General features: G+C 32.7%; 1 protein-coding gene across 12 annotated transcripts in view; it reads right to left on the reverse strand.

Annotated features, from left to right (window-relative positions):
• LOC113514452 (mitogen-activated protein kinase-binding protein 1) overlaps positions 1–20,538 on the reverse strand; it is a 114,175-nt gene that overhangs the window by 51,570 nt on the left and 42,067 nt on the right. For 7 of the 12 annotated variants that reach the window (XM_052893114.1, XM_052893113.1, XM_052893115.1 and 4 more), the window contains exon 3: positions 563–654. In XM_052893114.1, the coding sequence (XP_052749074.1) occupies positions 563–654 (92 nt within the window). Of the gene's footprint in view, positions 1–562; positions 655–12,171; positions 12,550–20,538 lie in introns of all 12 variants that reach the window. The other 5 variants (XM_052893109.1, XM_052893108.1, XM_052893106.1 and 2 more) reach the window with 2 other exon arrangements.

Raw genomic sequence — 20,538 nt, forward strand, 5'->3', positions numbered from 1 at the left:
TACCATGTTCCAGGTAACAGGTGACGTTACAGCCATTCATAAAACATTCTCTTCACTCTTGCGCATCACATGTCCATTCAAAAACAATTGTTTACTTCATAACATTTATATTACTAAAGCTAACTAGACTTAATGAAGACTATTTGAATATTTAAAAATTCACTGAAATGTCGCGAAGTATATTCAACTCTGAATTGAGAGTTTAAAATTTGAGAACTTCTGCTCTAATTTTTACATGTAAGTGGCAGCGTATACTACAGAAATCAGGCTGACACAATTTGCATCAATTCAACATTTCCTACTCTGCGCGGTGATGGCGTAACGCCGCCGTCATTTACCATATCTATCTTCATGTTAAAGCCGTAATACGCTGTGAGAATCAAAAGACTGATTGTCCTGTCTTTACGTCTTTGACTTTATACTAATATATACATAGATACATACCTTTTGAAATACTACATTCGAATGCACTCAGCAAAGTATTATAATTCTAAACATAATCATCTCTAATAATCGAAAATCTACGTGAATCTATTAAAAGTATTCAGTGGTTTGTACTCACCCTGCTGGGTAGGCGACGATCTCTGTGTTAGGATCACAGTCGAGGGCCGCATTACTGCCCACTGTCAGTCCGAGCACGCTCTCCAATTTGATCTGTGGACAAAAGAACAAAAGTATCAACAAGTGTTTAACAAAGCGTTAACAAAGCCCTCAGTAACTCTTTACCATAAAAGAGGAGATTATTTTGGTGGTTATCTATAGATACAAGGTCTTCAAATTTATGCACATACACAGTAGATAGTTATTGAACATTTCAAATTATAATTAATGATACACTCATTAAAATTGAGTGAAATTTTTATTATATTTTACGGATTTGAGAAAAAAAAAATAAGCATTATCAATGAAGCAAATTACAAAATATGATAGCGTCTATAAGCAACAGGGACTGCTAAAAATCATTTTTATTTATTTATTTATTTTTTGTTTATGGCAACAAACAGTCATTTACAAAATAATTAACAACAATATACATTACAGTTTTAGAACAATAGACCTAACAGTGCCAATAACAGTATTTTAAAAACATAGAGATAATTATTTATGAAGTCCCATGGAAACACGCATGAAATTTAGCAACAAATCTAAGGTACTAATATATATAAGTATCAAAGATGAAGAAAAAGAAAGAAAAAGCGCCGATCATATGGGTTGTATGCTTATTTGCCACATTTGTGATATAAAAAAAATATGACTCGTTTTAGAATTCTGTCACAACTTATAAATCTTTAAAGTAACGATTCGAAACCTCAAGATCTGGGCATATTCTATTCAGGAAACAAACGTGACATAATAAAGTTTCATGGAATCATTTAAATAGTATAATTTGTGTAAATAGTACAACAGCCTTGTAACACTATCTCAAACTAGGCCCAAAGTTTACATAGAGATTAACGTTTTTGGGTTAGTTACTTGATTTTTTGTTTACTTTGCGTAAGATCTCTTTGCAATTCCGATAAGTGCTTATGACGTACAAACAATATGAGGCACCTTTAATTGAAATTTTAATGTTAGAGCAAATTGTTTTTAGCTGCTGTACTGCCTAAGTGGATAAGTATAAAGTAAATAACGTTGTTGATTTATTCGTCTGGAAAAGATAGACATCGCCATTTTTATGTGTCTAGTTGAGGTACACTTTCATAAATATCGATGAATTGGTGAATGTAACGTTTATTGTGATTGTATGTAACTAGAATATATTGAAATGCCAAGACAAAGACAACTATGAGTGAAATTCGACTAGGTATGATAGGATCTACGTTCAAGGTTGGTAGAGAGTATGAAATAAAATATGTTATTGAAAACTCCCAAGATATAAAAACAAGAGAAAACAAGGTAAATAAATAGGATTAAGAAGGAAGAGCAAAGTTAATAATGAAAGGTGTAATAATAGAAGTAATAGAACGAGATAATTTAATAGTAAATATTAATATACGGAGAATATGCAATTATGACAAATTATGCAATTATGAAAAATTATGACATTTTATATGATAACTTGATAAGAAAATGATAACCTGGATAAAAAAACGTAATCTAGAATCACAGATACTGACTGACTTGACCGGTCGTCCTTGTAGAGGACGTGCATGCCCACCGACAGTTACAAAATAGTAGGAAGTCAAGGCTCAAGGTCATGACCTTGCAGTTAGTGCTTTAAAGTATTTTTTAAAGGTACATACTAAAATAATGTGACAAATAGGACTTATTTCAACTTCAAAACGGAAGTACAGGTATGGGGATGAATCATTGCAAACATTGACACCTACATACGAGTATATATGTACACAAACACTCAGAGTCGCTTACCTTCTATGAATAAAATTTAATAAGATGATTTCAAATTTTATAGATCACTTTCGAAACATTTTTAATACAAGCTTATTTCCTTTTACACTGATGGATGAAAGCGTAAAATCTACTAAGTTCCACAGTTGGAGGCTTATCATTTTTAAAATTTCGAATGATGGCGAGGTACCAGATAAAAATTATAACCGTTATTTATAGAATAGACATTAATAGCTAAAATATTTTAAGACCCTTGATACGTAGATCGTGCCTACGGGTTACCTAATTAAAGTAAAAAAATGGTATACAAGCTAAACTTAAATAATTCAATGACTTTATTCCAAAAAAAAACCGTGAAATTCTCACAAAATTAGAATGAAGCGGATAGGAGAGTAACAACAAGAAATACTGTGACATTTGAAACCTTCTCTTAGAACTCGCTTAATTAAAGAAACAGTCGAAATACCTAATCCAGTTTAAATGAAGAATCATATGTATGTGTAATAGAAATAAAATCCAAGGCCATCGACACCTGATCTAACCGGTTGTCCTCGCGAAGGATGAGCACTCGCTCGTTACAGACTTGTTGGGGACTTTAGGACCGTAACATATCATAACCTTGGAACGGAAGTTCGAATTACACGTTTTATTAATAACACTAAACTGGTCCCATATTGGCAGTCACATGGGAAATGTGCTAGTTACTGAATGAACTAAAATATAATTGTAGTGATAGAATGAAAAATAAAAACTCCACGGGCGATATATAGTACGAAGAAGCCAGTTCAAATGATAGTAACGGAGGATTTTGAACTACTGTCCCGTACACGAGTAGGCAAACACAGTAGAGATCGATCTATGTCTTATAAGTGTGCATATTGAATTTAATAAAAAAAAATACAAACAAAATAACAGTAAACGCCAGCTTTTTTACGTGCGTAAATCTTTAAACTAGAGTTTTATTTAGTAAATTGTGATGGCATCTCGCTTCTAAGTAATTCCAAGATGGCGAACTGGTTGTCCTTGTGAAGGATGCGCACGCGCCGACCGTTACAGCTACACGATCTACCTGAGACCTTGTAATTTGAACTTAGATTACAACGCAGATGCTTTTTAATGTTTCGTATATTACACATGAGCTCCCTGAATTCCATTTCTAGTTAACGACGTCATGTTTCGTAGTTATATCTAAAATATTTTAATTTAGAATACGAAATGGTGTGTTTACAAGTAAATTAGCTCAGCAACAAGCAATGTTTTGCATAAATAAATAGGCACCGGTTTCCATCGTTGCAATAATTATATGGAACCATCACGGGAGCAAACACTATCGATTGCAATAAGAATTGTGACAATATTTTGATTTTTATTAAAAAAAAGTTGCAAGTATATGCAACAATTTATAGATTATTGGAAAATCCAATTATTAATATATAAACATTGACATCGATACAAATATTTGTATTGACACTTCGATAATTTGGCACACCTAAACTCAAATCAGTATCTAACCATATCAGGTTAATCTTAAAACACGGATCCCTAAATATTTTATATGTGTAACGGAATATTCCTTTTCCTTTTTTTCGCTTGAATAATTAACCGAACTTGAACTCTCTATAAAAATTAATATTCGTACCGCAGCTCTCACTTTCTCGAATCGATCAATACCTAGACTTTAGTTTCGGAGATAATGGAATAATCACAACGGTTTATCAATAGTATCTATTATTTTATAATTATAATCACTACGCAATTTTCTGATAAGGAGCTGGTTTCTGGTATGACGAGTCTACAGATTGGTAGTAATCGACACAAATGTTCTCAGAAATAATTAAGTTGCAACTCGTAGAGAAATGTGAGTGCGTGCGCGTTCATCTTCACCACGGCAGTTCCGCACGTTATGCAAGCACCCTAATTACAGCATGACAAACTGGGTAATTTATCGCTCTTACTTATTTCTATCGTGAAACAGCAACAGCGTTATAGTGTTAGTTCGTAAGTTTATACCCGGGGGTGGCAAATGACAACATCTAAAAGTCGCATTTCACCGAACATTCTATATCTGTGGTGATGTTTTATACGTTACGGTTACAACTTTTCATCAAATGGTTCGTTTGCCATTCACTCCCAATAAACGCGGGAAGATTGATAATATTCTCACGTACACAAACAGCACGTAAACATCCAAAGTTTCGGTGAATTCCGATAAAAGAAACTGGTTAAACAGTGCATGCGTAATTTGACCCAAACGTACAAATTGACGAGTGAATAATTTACTTGCTAGATATATAAATAGAAACACAAGATAACCACATATGACCATAAGTACATTTTTCCCAGCTATTATAATGTACTGCGATGTTTATTAAAGAGCCCAAAGAATAGGTAACTTTTTATATCATCATCATCAACCGTCAACTATCTACTGTTGAACATAAGCCTCTCCCATTTTTTATATACTGGAATATAAATACATTTTAACGAACTACCAAATCTTCTATTATTATATTTTTTTACATTATAATATTTTGTTACTACGTCTACATAAGTATGTACTGAACTATTACCTCTACACAAAATATTCTTAGCAAAAAAATTTATACCTGCAGAACCCGCAAGCGCATTCTACTACTACTACTAGACCAGTTTCTATTATCTATAGAACTAAATAAGCCTTTCACTTTGTTAGCTTTAAATTAAAATATAGATTGCACGCACAAATTAATTATGTGCCGAATTATAACCGATCTGATATTGCGTCTAACTGAGATATTCGTATTTGCGTTACAATTAAAACAGGGCAAATGCTAAACAGAATTGCCCACTGATTTATTTTTTATTTTTAGGAAGACAAACGAACAGACGGTCCACCTAATGGAAAGCAGCTACTGTCGCCCGTGAACACCTGCAACACGAGAGAAGTTACTTGTGCGTTGCCAATCTTTTAAACTTCCAAAGAACTTAATAATTTATAATTATTTCCGCGAGATAATAACATAATCAATAGTACCAAAAGTAATAAAAACAATACTTATTGTTTGTACAAAGAATCACATATTTTTTAACTACAAAGTATGTATACAGATCCATGCAAAATATCACCTACCTACCTGACCTAAAGTCGCAGTTATTTGCGAATCAAAATAATCACATTGGTATAACACATAATTAATTTATCTCTATACATGCAATTACTCACATGTCTAAACTAAAAAGTCCCGCCGCCATAACAGCACTTGACGAAATACCTCGTCAAAATATTTCAACACAAATATTCATAAGGTCCCACCCACGCCGATCAGCTGTTACGGTGGCTAGAGATTACGGCTCCAGGTGACCCAGTTTCAATATCAACTTGTTACAAATAGAACTACAAGTTAGTGAGCGCATATTAAAATATATAAGCTATTATAGTTTACATGAGAATATCAAGATTTCAACCCTGATTAGATAAACTACGAAATAATACATTTCGCGAATCGGCGACTTAAAAAAGAAGGAAATTCCTAATTTGAATGTATTTTCTTTTGTGTGTGTATATAACGCAATATCTTTCCACACTATTAACTTCAAATCAGTTTTTCTTGCGAATCGATAAAAACTCCCGTGTTTATTCCATATTAATCACGATAAAAATAGTTGTTTTTCTGAATCAAAACCTAGTTATTCATTTTTATCTATATGTATTTCATTAACAAAAAAAAGATTTTCTTTTTACTTTTCCTATTTTACGACAGGAAATAGGCAAACAGCGTTAACGAAAGAACTTAAACAGGCGTGTGACAAAATCTGCCACAAGTTATCTTGATTACACAATATAACCTTAGCGGCCCAGTATAAGTAATGGTGCCATAATCCGCAACCTGCTTGTCCATTATGGCCATGGTATGTGCGTTGGCGTTACATTCAGTTAGTTAACCAATAATTTGCAGTCAGGACCCACTGTAATGCGATGGAGAGCTTAGAATTTACATATAACAATGGATAAATTTAAATCTAACATATTTGACTTGATTTTAATCCGCCAGGTAAAGTGCGGGCAACTCTATCGACTTTAATTTTTTTTATGAAGGCCCACCTGATAGAAAATAGTAATTACTAATATATATTATATGTATCATCAAAAATCACTAAAGTATATGTATCATATTCTCCAATAATAAAACAACTACAATATTTTGTATACCACTGAAGTGGCTAATAAGCATACAGCCCATCTAATGGTAAGCAATTACCGTTGCCTATGAACGCCTGCCATACCAGAGGCATTACGTTGGGGCGGTTAAAAAGGTTTTTCAGGGTCGGCACGTTGCTGTGAAACTTTTTTACCCCTTTTTTGAAGAACCCCATTTTTTGTGCAATGAATAATTGTGGGGCCAATATCAGAAGTTAAATCCCTGATTTAATATTAACCCATATCATGAATAATTATAATACATACCACTTTTGTCACGACCAAATTCATATTTTTGTCCAAAAACCTGTTTGGATAATAGAATTGCATAGTTACGAATACAATAAGAAACAAATTCAGAGGAAGCAAATCACACCCAATTATAAAATTACAAATCTTAAATAGACTTGGCCAAAAACCAAACTCAGAATGCCATTTACGAAAAGCAGCATACCCACTACTGTGCCACAGCGCCGTTCGGTCATAAATTTTACACTATGGCAAGAATGGTGCTAATTCAAACCAGCCCAGTATAAATTAGACACGCTAAATACGTTCCTCTCGCTTTTACACAAATTCGCTTTCAATTTCCGTGTAAACACGACTATCTGGAGGACGTTTATGGTTTTATGATATATGTCTTACGGTTTATTTTACCAGTATTTGATGAGCTAAGTCAATGAAACGTCATATATACCTATTGTGCGCGTCATAACCATAGTACGAGTTCACTTGAATCAATTTAACAATACTAAATAAAAAAAGTACTAAAATGTAAATTACGAATTCAACGAGGGATTTGTTCGTGAAAAAGCAAATCTTTATTAGATTGAATTAGAGATTCCATTCAATGCAGTTCTTTCGTAGTAAAAATTGCCAAAAACTGTAATCCACACCATGCAAATGAGCAGAATACAATATCATCAAATAAATACCCACAATTATTAAAAATTTGTTCCACGAACAAAACAGTGACTGCAATCGCAATATAATGTAAGTTTTCTGCGCAGAAACAATCCGCAACTACATAATAACATTAATACTCGTAAGACGGTACCATCACAACAAAACAGTCTAAATCGATTACAAAAACATCTAAGGCGGTTTAGAAGTAGCAGAGATATCACGTAACATATACACTGATAAAAAACAACCGAAATGAGTGCCTTCTTCTTTGGAAGTCAATTGAAAATATTAATGTCAATATGAAAAATACCAGAGATAACATTATGTATGTATCTAACCTGTTTACGTGACTTCACTCTATTATCAACAATGATTATTAAATCACACATTTACACATGACTTAAGATCAACTTAAATTATACTGACGTTGTTATTATAAATAATTTAAACCTTTAGATTCTACGCTATTACACAATTTGATACTCACTCGACCTAAAAAATATGATTGACGGTTTAGCAAAGTCACGCACTGTAGTATACGACTGTAACAATATAATATACATTTAAACAGCAAAATACTGGTGAGCTTGTATGAAAAGATTTGATGAATATAGAAGATGCGACAAAATTATATTTGAATCGGAGCATTTGGCATTTCATTGTTTCTGTCTACTTCAATGAAAGACAGTCCTGACGTATACGCGTATAGGCAATGTGGCAACATTGCATATACATGTATATATTTATGTTTCGAATGGCATTGTATGCCAGTGTAGTCTAATGACGTTACATTGAATTTCATACTTATTTATCGGATCCGGTGACGCCTTCTGATAACAAGTTTTTTCTTCCAACCTTCGTTGTACAAAGAGACCTTTAGCATAGTTTACCGGATGACGGCCTTCATCATCATCATATCAGCCGTTAACTGTCCACTGATGAACACAAAGCCCACTCATAAGAGGGGCCAAGGGGTTTGCCAATACTTGCCACGCTTGGCAGGTGGGTTGCCAAAACCGCAATTTTAAGAGATACTGAACACTTTTCCTTAAGGATCATAACGGATCTTATAAGACCTAGCCAAAATGTGAAAACAAGTTTTCATATCTACTTTATATGAAAGACCAAGAAATATCTTTATAATAATTGGAAAAAAATCATTGAGTTTATGGCAACTTACTGGATTTCCAATCATTTACATTCAAGCCGTTACAGGCAGTATACATACTATCATTTGGAAGAAAAAATATAGACTGGTACTTTGTTTTACAATGTTATAAGAAGTACTTGAAGTTATTATAAATTCTACACGTGTCCAAATTAATCAAATATAAAACTATAAGAATATAATGACTAAACAAAATTACTTTTAAATCACATTATTTTGACACTTGCGTTGCAAATAAATCTTAATTATAATTCGTAATTTGCCAATGTAATTTCCTTTATCGCTGTCATTATACGAGCATCATAATAATTTGATTCTTTAATGAAAAATAAGCAACAGGAAATCTCCAACTCAAAACCGGATTCAATTAGCCATTAGTTCTACTCGCTCAACTAAGTAACCAATAGTTTAAAGCAGAGGCTTCACATTTTCAAACTAAACGATTTTGTACAATGTCATCTGCACGAGTACGCCTCACCTATTGCTAGTGCCAAGAAGTTTGCTTAACTGTTATGTAAAGGATGAGGTATAATTGTAAAATCTCTCCCAAAATCACGGTGTGTGAAACACACATACAGAATCACATAAAAAAATTCGTGTTAAAAGGTCATCGCGAACATCTGCCATTGAAGCGTTCATAGGATGCGGCATCCGATTAACTCCAGGTAAAAATCTCAATATAGAACATCTTCGCTAATGTTATAAATATGTAAGTGGGTTTATTGGTTTGTTACCTTATTGAGACTTAACGTTTTAAATAATTACTATAAAATTTGGTATACACGTACTATATATGATGGAGAAGCATATAAGCTGCTTTTTATTCCGGTCAGTAAACATATCCCAGTCACGCGGACAAAGGCGCGGATAAAAGCCAGTAATCAAATAAAGTGGACAAAGTTGGAATGTATATTACTTGATATGTAATATAATTATATGTATACTTATTATATTCAAACAAAAAGTTGTAAGATGACACCACGTGGTTTGTAAGACGACACCAAAACAAACAAGTTATTGCGATGTCTACTAGTCTTAAATTATCTTGCAATAGCGTATAAACCTCATTGTAGTAACTCAATTTTTGTGTTATCTTTTTTTATATACTGTATTCGTATATTTGATAGAATAGCATTTATAATAATAATATTGTTATTGCCGGTTGAAACGTTAAATATGTAAATTTTATTTATCTGAATCTCCTAGACAGTACTCAACTGCTCCGTATTACATTCAAAAGTACATAAAATATATTTCGATCTTCTATGTTACCACTTCTAACATGAATTAAAATGATAACGATACCAAATTATTAATAAAACCATAGATAACGAATTGTGTTCTGATGAATTTTTGAGCATTATGCTTGCAGCCATCTTTTACCATCGCACCGCTTACTATCAGTGGGGAATCTATCCCTACAACCTAGAACTAAAATGGTCACACACAATGCGGTTTCAGAGAAGTTTCCTCCCGCGAACGCTCAAATTGTGAAATAATTTTCCTGCCGAGATTTTCCCTAGAGACTACAGCATGGAATTCTTCAAAAAGAGCGTAATAAAGTTTCTTAAGGGTCGGCAACGCGCGAGTGACATCCCTGATGTTACAGGCGTCAATAGGCTACGGTAACCTCGTTTACCATCAGATAGGCCCTGTGGTTATTTGCTACCATAGTAGTATAAAATAAATATAAAACTTTGTTTATAATCACAGCCATGAAAATTACGATTATAATGATGTTATAGCTATTAACGTAATATTTTTTTTTTTATATTTAAAATCTACGTTACTAAATAATTAATGTAATTCAATGCCCTGACTCAAACACACTCAATGAAAATTTAATACTCCGCCTGGAGTTTTCGGTCTATTTGCGTCATGGATTGCCATAAAGAACAATTCATATCATCAATCCTCTGGTAATTTCTAGAATATTATAAACGCATTCATATACGCTAGAACCACCCACTATCGCAAATTTAAATTGCTCATGATGGTTCATGGGCGACAATTTGTCTCGTGTGAGCTCATTGTGAAAGATAAAAATAACTACGACCTTTTGCTGTTTCCGACTTAAATCTTGCAACGGTCGATATGTAATTAGCACGAACACGACGAACTTACTGTTAGATGGATAAAGATGGCGCTATAAATTCCATAAAATGTGCCATATTTTTTCTACTAACTGTGAAGATACAAAATATCTATTGATACTAAATCAAATCAAATGTTATATATATATATATATATATATATTCGTTTAAAAACTTGTTAGTAAGGGTGGGCTTATCTCTAAAAGAGATCTCTTCCAGCCAACCCAATGCAATTAGTGAGAGACATTTATCAATCGTCCAAACTTTTTTCGACATACTAGGAACTCCTACTAAATCGTAATTTAGCCGTAAAAACTAAACAGGTTCCTTTGAGCTTACTTGATCAATCGATACTAGTCATTGCTAATTATATAAGTATGACCCGCAGTGTTTGAGTTTTTATTTGAATAGGTAATATGTATACGTCGTCTAGTCTAAGTAAACAATACATTTTTTTTTCCTTTGAGTATCTATCCTTGTAATCATAAAAGATATTGATACTTAGAAAACATTTGGTCTCTTTCAAAGTTGTTATAATAAATACCATATTATAACAACGTTATATCGCCGTTTAAGGCATTTGCATTTTATTTACATATGTGTACAAACTTCCGTCAAATTCCGACAACTACAACATAATCAAGGATGTAACAACAACTATTAATATATGTATATGTGGTCCCGACATAGAATGGGCCACCCCCTCCTTTTCGATGGAGTTGTTAGAGGCAACTAAAGGAACTTAATAGTTAAAAGATGGGTAGCAGCGTCCCTCTTAAAACATCAACAAAACCTAACTGCAGATGCCAACCCGCCTGCCAAACGTGACAACTACTGGCAAAACCCAAGAAGGGTTTATTGGTATTTATATTCCAGTATAAAAAAATGGAGTTAACGGCTGGTATGATGATGATGAATATAATCAAGGATATTTAATCAAAATACGTTTAATTCTTGATAGTCAATATTTAGCTATCCAGCTTACGCCAGAGTCACTTATAATGTAAATATTATGCTCGTATCTGAGAAATTCAGAGGGGAATCTCAGTCCAATCTTGGGATTCCTGGACCTTAGCCAAACATTACATAAATTGTCAAATGTATGTCAAACTAAAAATTTTTGATAACATCATGTTACGCACTATTGTACAAAAGTCAACCGCACAGTCTTGCGATTTACAATTTATGAATGAACAAATAAACCATGAATCGTAATTTAGGTTTGTTGTAGTATATATAGCAGTTAATAGTACAAGTTATAAAATAAAAAATAGGGACCAAGTAACCAGTAGTAAGCTTCTATGAATGAATTCAATCGGTTCTATTGAACATAATCGGTATTTAACCATCATCAGTAAAAGTAACACCTGGAAAACATTCCGTTAAAAACCGTCACACTTCGTTAGTTCCATTAACCGAGATAAAGCGCTGGAAATGGTGTAAACGCTGAATTCTATCACGTTCAGGAGTTCACTCACCTCATACGCCGGTGTGTGTAGACTGTCCTTGATGACTGGCGCACTGTTCCTCGGTCCGATAAGCGCCATATTCTCATTTTAAAACATAAAATAATAGGCAAAGTAGCGCAAATAACGATAACCGATATAGATGCTCCAAATTCAAATCACAATACGTCGATCACTGGCCGTTTCCAATTATAATTTATAGCACTGTCACATAAAAATGATATTTCCACGAATTCAACAACGTTATTTTACATCACATGCACACTTCCTCATAGCAGCTACAGCTGATGTAACACAAGGTCACTGAAATTATCATTGTTAACGTAACACTTGCAATATTTGTAATGCTAAACATGTTATTTTTTGCAGGTATGTACGACGAGCTACAAACTGTTTATGTTTATTGAGGTGTTAGTTATGGGTATTTTTTATATTAGGTAATTGTTTATATCTGTGCGTGTACATTATTACCAAATATACTTTTCCAAGGACAAGTAACTACTCATTTTTTATTCATACATAACAAACATATCGAAGATATATCACTTAAGATTTTTCTACGCAAAAAAAAAAACAGCTAATTCAAAATTTATATAAGATCAACGTTGCAATAAAACATTAACTACAGGGCGAAAATTTTGTTTTGAAGAAAATTTTGGCCAGTTAGTATATATATATATATATATATATATATATATATATATATATATATATATATATATATATATATATATATATATATATATATATATATATATATATATATATATATATATATATATATATATATATCAACGATATCAAATAACGTCCATAAAAACGGCATGAAATATAATCTATGCTCTTTTTGAAGTCAATTAAAAACAGTTATAAAGAGAAAAACTAGTTTCTTTTTTTTTCATACCACTTACAATTCTCTTTGTTTGCTTACTTATAACACTTAATTATCTACAGTGAGACAATTAAAATAATCTTAATATCCGTCCCACAACTTCAAGCCAACCACACGCAGTAAGATTTAATGACATTAAAATATTTTATTTTCATCTAGCTATTGTTCTTAACACAGTATTTGTGCAATGTTTAACGATTGAAGATTGTTTCACGTGTGATTGTGGTTGAGCTGAATGTATGTCCCGTATTATGAATTTGAAATATAGCACAAATTTGTGATCGCCAGTCGGCACACATTTAATAAACAATTATTATTTATTAATTTGTTCATTAAAATTAAATTAAAATGTATTTATTGGAACCATAAAAAATTACAAAAGTAGGGTAGTGTATGATAACAGCTACAATTCAGACGTTATTTGTGTAGTTTATTCATTTATATATAGGTACAGAAATAAGACAATTTCCTTAGCGAAATCATTAACGACTGGATCTTGCTTTGCAAAAAAATCCCCTGCCATCGTGATCAAATTAATTTAGGAATTATTATAAGTAGTTGAAAATTGACAAAGATATCACGTAACATATACTCAAAAAATACAGGCGAATTGAGAACCTTCTCGTCTGGAAAATCACTTAAAATTACTGTATCACTTAGTTATTATAAATTGCACAAGAACAACAAAGATACTATAGTAATACGAAAGCGACCAGGATATATTCACTCACCAGAATAAAAATTAGCATATATTCTTCTCCACCCCGTATAGTAAGTGTATACCAAATTTCATAGAAATTGGTTGAGTCGTTAAAGCGTAATAAGGTAACAAACAAACAAACTCACTTTCACATCTATAATATTAATAAGGATTAACACAAAAACAACGAATAGTAAGGGCTTTAGCCCTACCGACAGATTGTTGATCAGGCATGCACCTGTTGACTTTCGCCGGAGAAACTGCTTATAATTGGAGATCGCTTTCACGCTGCGCCGGCGCAGGCCTCTCGCGAATGCGGTTTGTATACAATGTCCCGGATTAAGTTATTTGTACCTGGAGATAAATGGACGTTAGATATACAACATTTTCGAATTACTTACGAAAACGTAGCCCTCAATTTAGCTGTATCACTATTACGTGATATCTTCCCAAATTTCAAATCCAATTTCATGAATAATTTTATTTATGGAAAAGGTTTACTCCCATCTTTATCCTGTAGTAATTTTATTATAATTTTTTTTTTAATAAAATTTAAAATAAATTGTACGGAACAATTTAACATAAAGTAACCATTATCGTCATTAAAAACCAAATTAATTACACGTGATTATTTTTTAATGTGACTAAACATAATTACATAATAACACCTTGATTAATTGATTGTAGCGGTAAAAAAATAAGGTAATTAGCAAACGAATGTACAAAAATGTATGGTACAACAGTATTTATGTTTACGTAGATAGGTTCGCATAGAAATCTCCGTTTCCGAAACCATCCGCTAGGGGCACTTTTAAATTATGGTCAATGTAAATAGGAACACGATCATAAAATAAAATGCATACTGGACACTCAGTAAAGATTCTAGATGGTTTTGAATTTGTTACAAAAAATCAGCAACTTCACTGATGACAAAATTAATATTAAACGGCAGCAAACACCATCGATTACAATAAGAAAAATAAATTATCAAAAATACACACAACAAATTTACTGTTACATTTAAAACATATATACTAAAAGGAAAACATAGTTGTAAATATCGTAGTTTTTTCAAATGCTGTTAAAAGCGAAACAAAGCATCAAGTTCAAGCGTCTTTTCAGAAAGCTATATTCTGCTCGGGCCCCATAATGTTCAGCTTCCATTGTTTCAAAGTATCGACTTAGCAAAGAATGGCAGCGAGGCTTTTAACACTGTCGACTTTTCAAGTTACTGGCAACCTTCATTCGCTTTATAGCACAAATATATATTTACATTGTGATAAAGACAAAACTTTGTTTATTGTAAAAGCGAAATGTTGGATGAAATAAACTATTAAATGGAATAGAATTCAACAAATCAATACACGAAACCCTAATAATTGATTCTATATCCATTTTACTGATATAGGTGTTATCTTTTTTTTATACAACCGAGATGGCAAACAAGCATAGGACCCACCTGATAGTAAGCAATTACCGTAGCTTATGAACGCCTGTAATACCAGGGACATTACGCGCGCATTGCCGACTGAAGAAACCTCTTTACACCTTTTTTGAAGAACTTTATTGTTGTAGTCTCTTAAAAGAAACCTCAACAAGGAGCTCATCCCATTATACACTAGCGGCCCGTCCAGTCGCATGGGTGGACATTTTTTACATTTCCCTTCACTGCTCTGCTCCTATTGATCGTAGCGTGATGAAAAGTATACTATAACCTACCTAGGAGTATGAAGAATAATTATACTAAGTTTCGTTAAAATCCGTCTAGTAGTTTTTGTTTCTATAACGAACATACAGACAGACAAAAATTTTACTGATTGCATTTTTGGCATCAGTATCGATCACTAATCACCCCCTGATAGTTGGTCAATTCTGTACATGAAATATATTTTGGAAATATATTTCATGTACAGAATTGACTTCTCTACAAATTTATTATAAGCTTAGATATAGATGAGCGTTCGGGAGAGAAAACATCTTTGAAACCGCGCTGTATACGATCACTTAGGCCCAGAAAGTCTCTTGCAGAAGTCCATATCGCTGATTATTTAATTAGAATTATTATGTTTAATTCCGCTACCAATAAACGGTAGTAGAAATAAACAAAATAATTTTAATCAAATAACCAGTGATTCTGTATCGATATACGTCACAAACACTTACATAACAACATTATGGTCACGAGTTTAGTACACGAGTGTGCCAATAGATCAATCAATATACACTTATCATAAGTACTATCACATAATAATTTGTTTTGCAATACAGATAGACAAGAGTCATAAAATAATAAATGTCACACAATTACACCAACTGCCTGGTGGTCAAGCTGGGACAACTTGCGTTATGAGGATCCTGGCAACGAATATCTGGGGGAACAACCCATTGTTGACTGGTAGAGATCGCCGTTAGGTGTTAAGTCTGCCATATATGTATATGTACACTTACTTATATAATTGTGTAATGAAGTTTAAATAAAAGAAACACCCATCTTAGCCAATTCAAAAAAGATAATTGTCTAAATTGGCTCAACCGGGATTTGAACAAAATAAATGGTAAAGGAAAAAGTTGTAATAAATACTAAAATAATGGGATGCAACCCAGCTTGCGCTTTTAGTATTCACTGGCGAAGCAACATTGGGAGATGATAAATGAGGAAGAAAACTGGTCAGTTAGCCCATCGCAACGAATTAACCACAAAAATTAACCAGTGGTTTTAGGAGAAACGACGTGAAGATCGAACTGATAGGATCGAACTGATATTGCTAGCAATGGGGTTGTCAAACCTATTAGTGACAATCTCTTTCCCCACCGCATGAAGAGTACCAGGCAACACAGTTTATTGTGTGTTGCCAATGGCATTATTCGGATTTTCAAAAGACGTTTATTACTTGCCATCAGATAGTACGGCGTTTTACCACTCCCAGTAGTATAAAATTCTTATTAATTCCTTCATATTTCTACGTGCAAAAAAGCCGGTGAAATCAAAGCGTATAGAGCTGAACAGTAGATAGATCCGAAACATCATAAAAAGTGGATCCAGTTTTAGAAATCTCATAATTCCTTTCTTGCACGGGTGAAAATGTAAAGCTTGTGCATCATTGAGCAAGTGGAGATATATCATAATATAAATAGAAATAAATATTTGTAACTAATGAATAATTATAATAATTTTCTTTTACACGCGATCTTATCACTTTTCTTGTGCATAAATATATGGCGTATATAAAAAAACCTCACTCTATTAAATATTTTTTTCTTCAGAAATATTATTTTCCTCTTAAGAATAAAAAAAAATTAACTATATGTCTAATAATTCCTACTGTCATAGGGTTGGAAGTCATTAGCGCATTCTTTCAGTGACGTTTTAATATTTATTTATTTATAGCATAATTTTCGAGTTCATAGCAAAAAAATTACATACAAATAAAACGCGTTGAAATCTTTTACTTTAAGGAAATGCCACGTTAAACTCTGTTCTTTCTAATTCCTAAAATCCTGAATAGGAGAGGTATTGATAATAATGAGGATTCATATCCCCATTGCTAGCAATATACCCTATTGAGTCAACATTCATGTGCTCCCTATTAGAAACCATCATTATTATTTTCTAGTAAATTAATCACGATGGGCTGATGAATTAACTTCATCCTCGTCTAGCATTCTTCATTGGTACTCCACCAGTGTATACCGAAAACACAGATAAGGTTACAATTCCATTTTCATGCCATTAACAAAATCCTAAAAATCTCTTATGAAAATAAGTAGATAAGATATATATAGGCCTACGTACATATCTGTCATCCCTCATTGGTACTTCGCCAATGTATACCGATAACACAGGTGGTGTTACAATTCCATTTTTGTCAATTGTCATTAAAAAAAAATACCTAAAAACCTGGTAGGAAAATAGGTAGATAAAACCTACGTATGCCTGTACAGACAATACGAATACAAGAATATTTTATAGCTGGCAATATAAAGCAAGCTAAAGGGTGGGGCGCGTTCTCTCACGAACGCCCTCCGGCGTATGACATTTCGAGGCTGGACCTCTATAATGGTTCAAATCGCGAACGTTTCGCAATGCCGCATATTTGGAGTATTGTTTCACAACGGCATATTGAAGAGTTATTGGACATATTAATATGCAAAGACTTCGGGTAATTGGATTCAATGAATATTTTCATTGTCAACATCTCGTCGTCCATCGCTGTATACGAGTACTATTTGCTTTAGAAGTAATATTGTGAGACTAGATGTATACCGAGGCTTCTTCCGCGTGAAGTATGTATGAAGTATATTATGTGCTTACTTAGGATAGAATCCATGCATGAAAGAGTAATAAACAAACATCCATCCATCCTTACAAGCTTTCACTTTTTATTATTATATGTTTGTATGTTCATTTATGTTAAAATGTATTAATGTTATTATCTATCAAAACATTTATTTCATTTAGAAATTGATTTTGTTAGACCAATGCAGCGACATGTGCTCTCTCTGTTTAGTGTAACGGTTGACTGGTAGAGAATGCCATTAAGCATTCAAGCAAGTCCGCCCTGTACACATATTTTAATGTATGCAAAAGTATAAATAATTAAATTAAAAGGGTAACTGAACAATATTAATGTTGTCCAAATTTAGTAGCTCTATCATTAATTACAAAATACCGAGTACCCTCGTGAGACAATGAGAAATAACACATCCCATGTATCACGCGAACGAAATCGCGAGCAAAAGTTAGTGTGTTTAGCAAAAACGGCATCTCTTTCACTCAACGCAGACGCAACTTTCATCTAATTACTTCCTAGTACTCGATACATATTGTTTCCGCTATCGTGATCGGTCGGAAGCGCCATTTTCTCGTGGCATTGAACCGGTTAGAACCGGTTCATAAAGATTTATTATAGCGTACAGTATACAAGCAGATCCCGAGGCTTTGCTCACGTGAGTTAGAATAAAAAGTGCTCTATTTGTTGATCTAGAATACAGTCTATCCGTATGTCAGATTTCATTGATAACACCTAAAGGCGGTTAAACCTGGTTGAGTAAGAAATATCCAAACAGATTTACTAAACTTTTACATTTATAATATTCCTAAAAACTAAAGCTAAGATAGAAGAATCACAAACATATTGAAACTGACAGTAAATATATAATAGAAGATATAACGATAGAATGAGAAAATTCAGAGTGCGTTAGGGAAGACTAATAGGGATTTATTAGCACGTCGAATTTCGATGTGTTTGCCTGTTCTTGAAAGCGATATTACGACCTTAGATTATATAGATAGAGTGTCTCCATACAAATGCTTCGAGAAAAACAGGTCTTTTCATATTTTTCATACAATTTTGCGTGATAAACAGTTATGAATGACTCCTTTATAACTTCTATATTTATTTTTCTTAAAATTTCTGCATCTTTTTAACGCGTAAATAATCATTTTATTCATTAAATAATACGTCAAGATACATTTTATGCGTAAATATATAGATACTGATAAAATAAAACAACAAAAAGTTGACCCATTTTTTAGGTTAGATGCTCTATCTATATAATCTAAGATTACGACTTACGATGAAATAAATGGCATCAAAATAACAGCCATTATATGGTATCTTAATTTTAAATCTTATAATATGTTACAAACTGATAATTAAGTAACAATGTAAACTATGTGATAGATATTATTAACCATTATATCAAAAGATGAAGAGCGGATCTTTATTACACTTAAAATCATCATCATTAATACATAAATGTCTCGAAGTTAATTCATATGTAATACAAATTAGTAAAAAAAAAATATGTCAGCTAATAAAATTCTAATATAGCAATAAAATTCATAACAATAAAACTGTTAGAAACCAAACTATTACGGATATCTAAATTTGTAAAAAAATAAACTTCCCTATAAGTTTTTGAGGGCATATATAGCCGAACAACATTCTGTTTACGGAACGACCGCTAGATGGCGCACGGAAGACGCCATATTTAAAGCGGAAACACTTTTGCGCGGGAAATAACGTCGCCATATTTGTGTTGACACGATACCATTTTAGGGCTATAAATGGTAATCTATGTGAATGTTAATATCATCTTTTTAATATATCCATCCATCAGTTATTTTTTATTGCACATATGAATTATTAATAGAGATTTATGTGATAAATAAATAAGATCAATTATTCAAACATGTAAACAAAGTCACACCTCTATGGTAGTCTATGAAAGATACCTACGTACAATCAGAATAGCATATAAGTGATGGAAATAATGATAATTGATGAATACTATTAGGATAACATAGATAAGTACCTACAAATGTCATAATAAAAAGATGGTCCGATGCCTATTAATTAAATTATCGCGTCGCGTAGCACGAATCATGACAATCTAAAACCAGAAAATTTTAAATCTTTAGCATGAATAGTTACCGAAATATAAGGTAAATGGACGGCTAAAGTCACAAGGGTTCTTTATAATTTTAACTCTGAATTCTAAAAATACAAATGGAATAAGAGGATTCTCCAATGTCGCTTAAAATACAAACGAATGGACGCCATGTTCTATTATGCAAATAAATTATTTAGAATTAAATAATATCGCGATACCTGTTATCCATCTGTAATATCTAGTGATCTGTCACAAATTATTTCACTTTCTCCACGACTCTATTCATCAGGTGACATCATTAATAAAATACTAAATGTCACTATCACGTAACATCGCGTGACGTGACTTCATCCTTAATTTAATTTTGTTCTACAAAAGACTGGTCGCGACA

Source organism: Galleria mellonella, unplaced genomic scaffold (assembly GCF_026898425.1).
Source record: "Galleria mellonella isolate WM207_F2 unplaced genomic scaffold, CSIRO_AGI_GalMel_v1 utg172, whole genome shotgun sequence".
Classification (NCBI taxonomy): domain Eukaryota; kingdom Metazoa; phylum Arthropoda; class Insecta; order Lepidoptera; family Pyralidae; genus Galleria; species Galleria mellonella.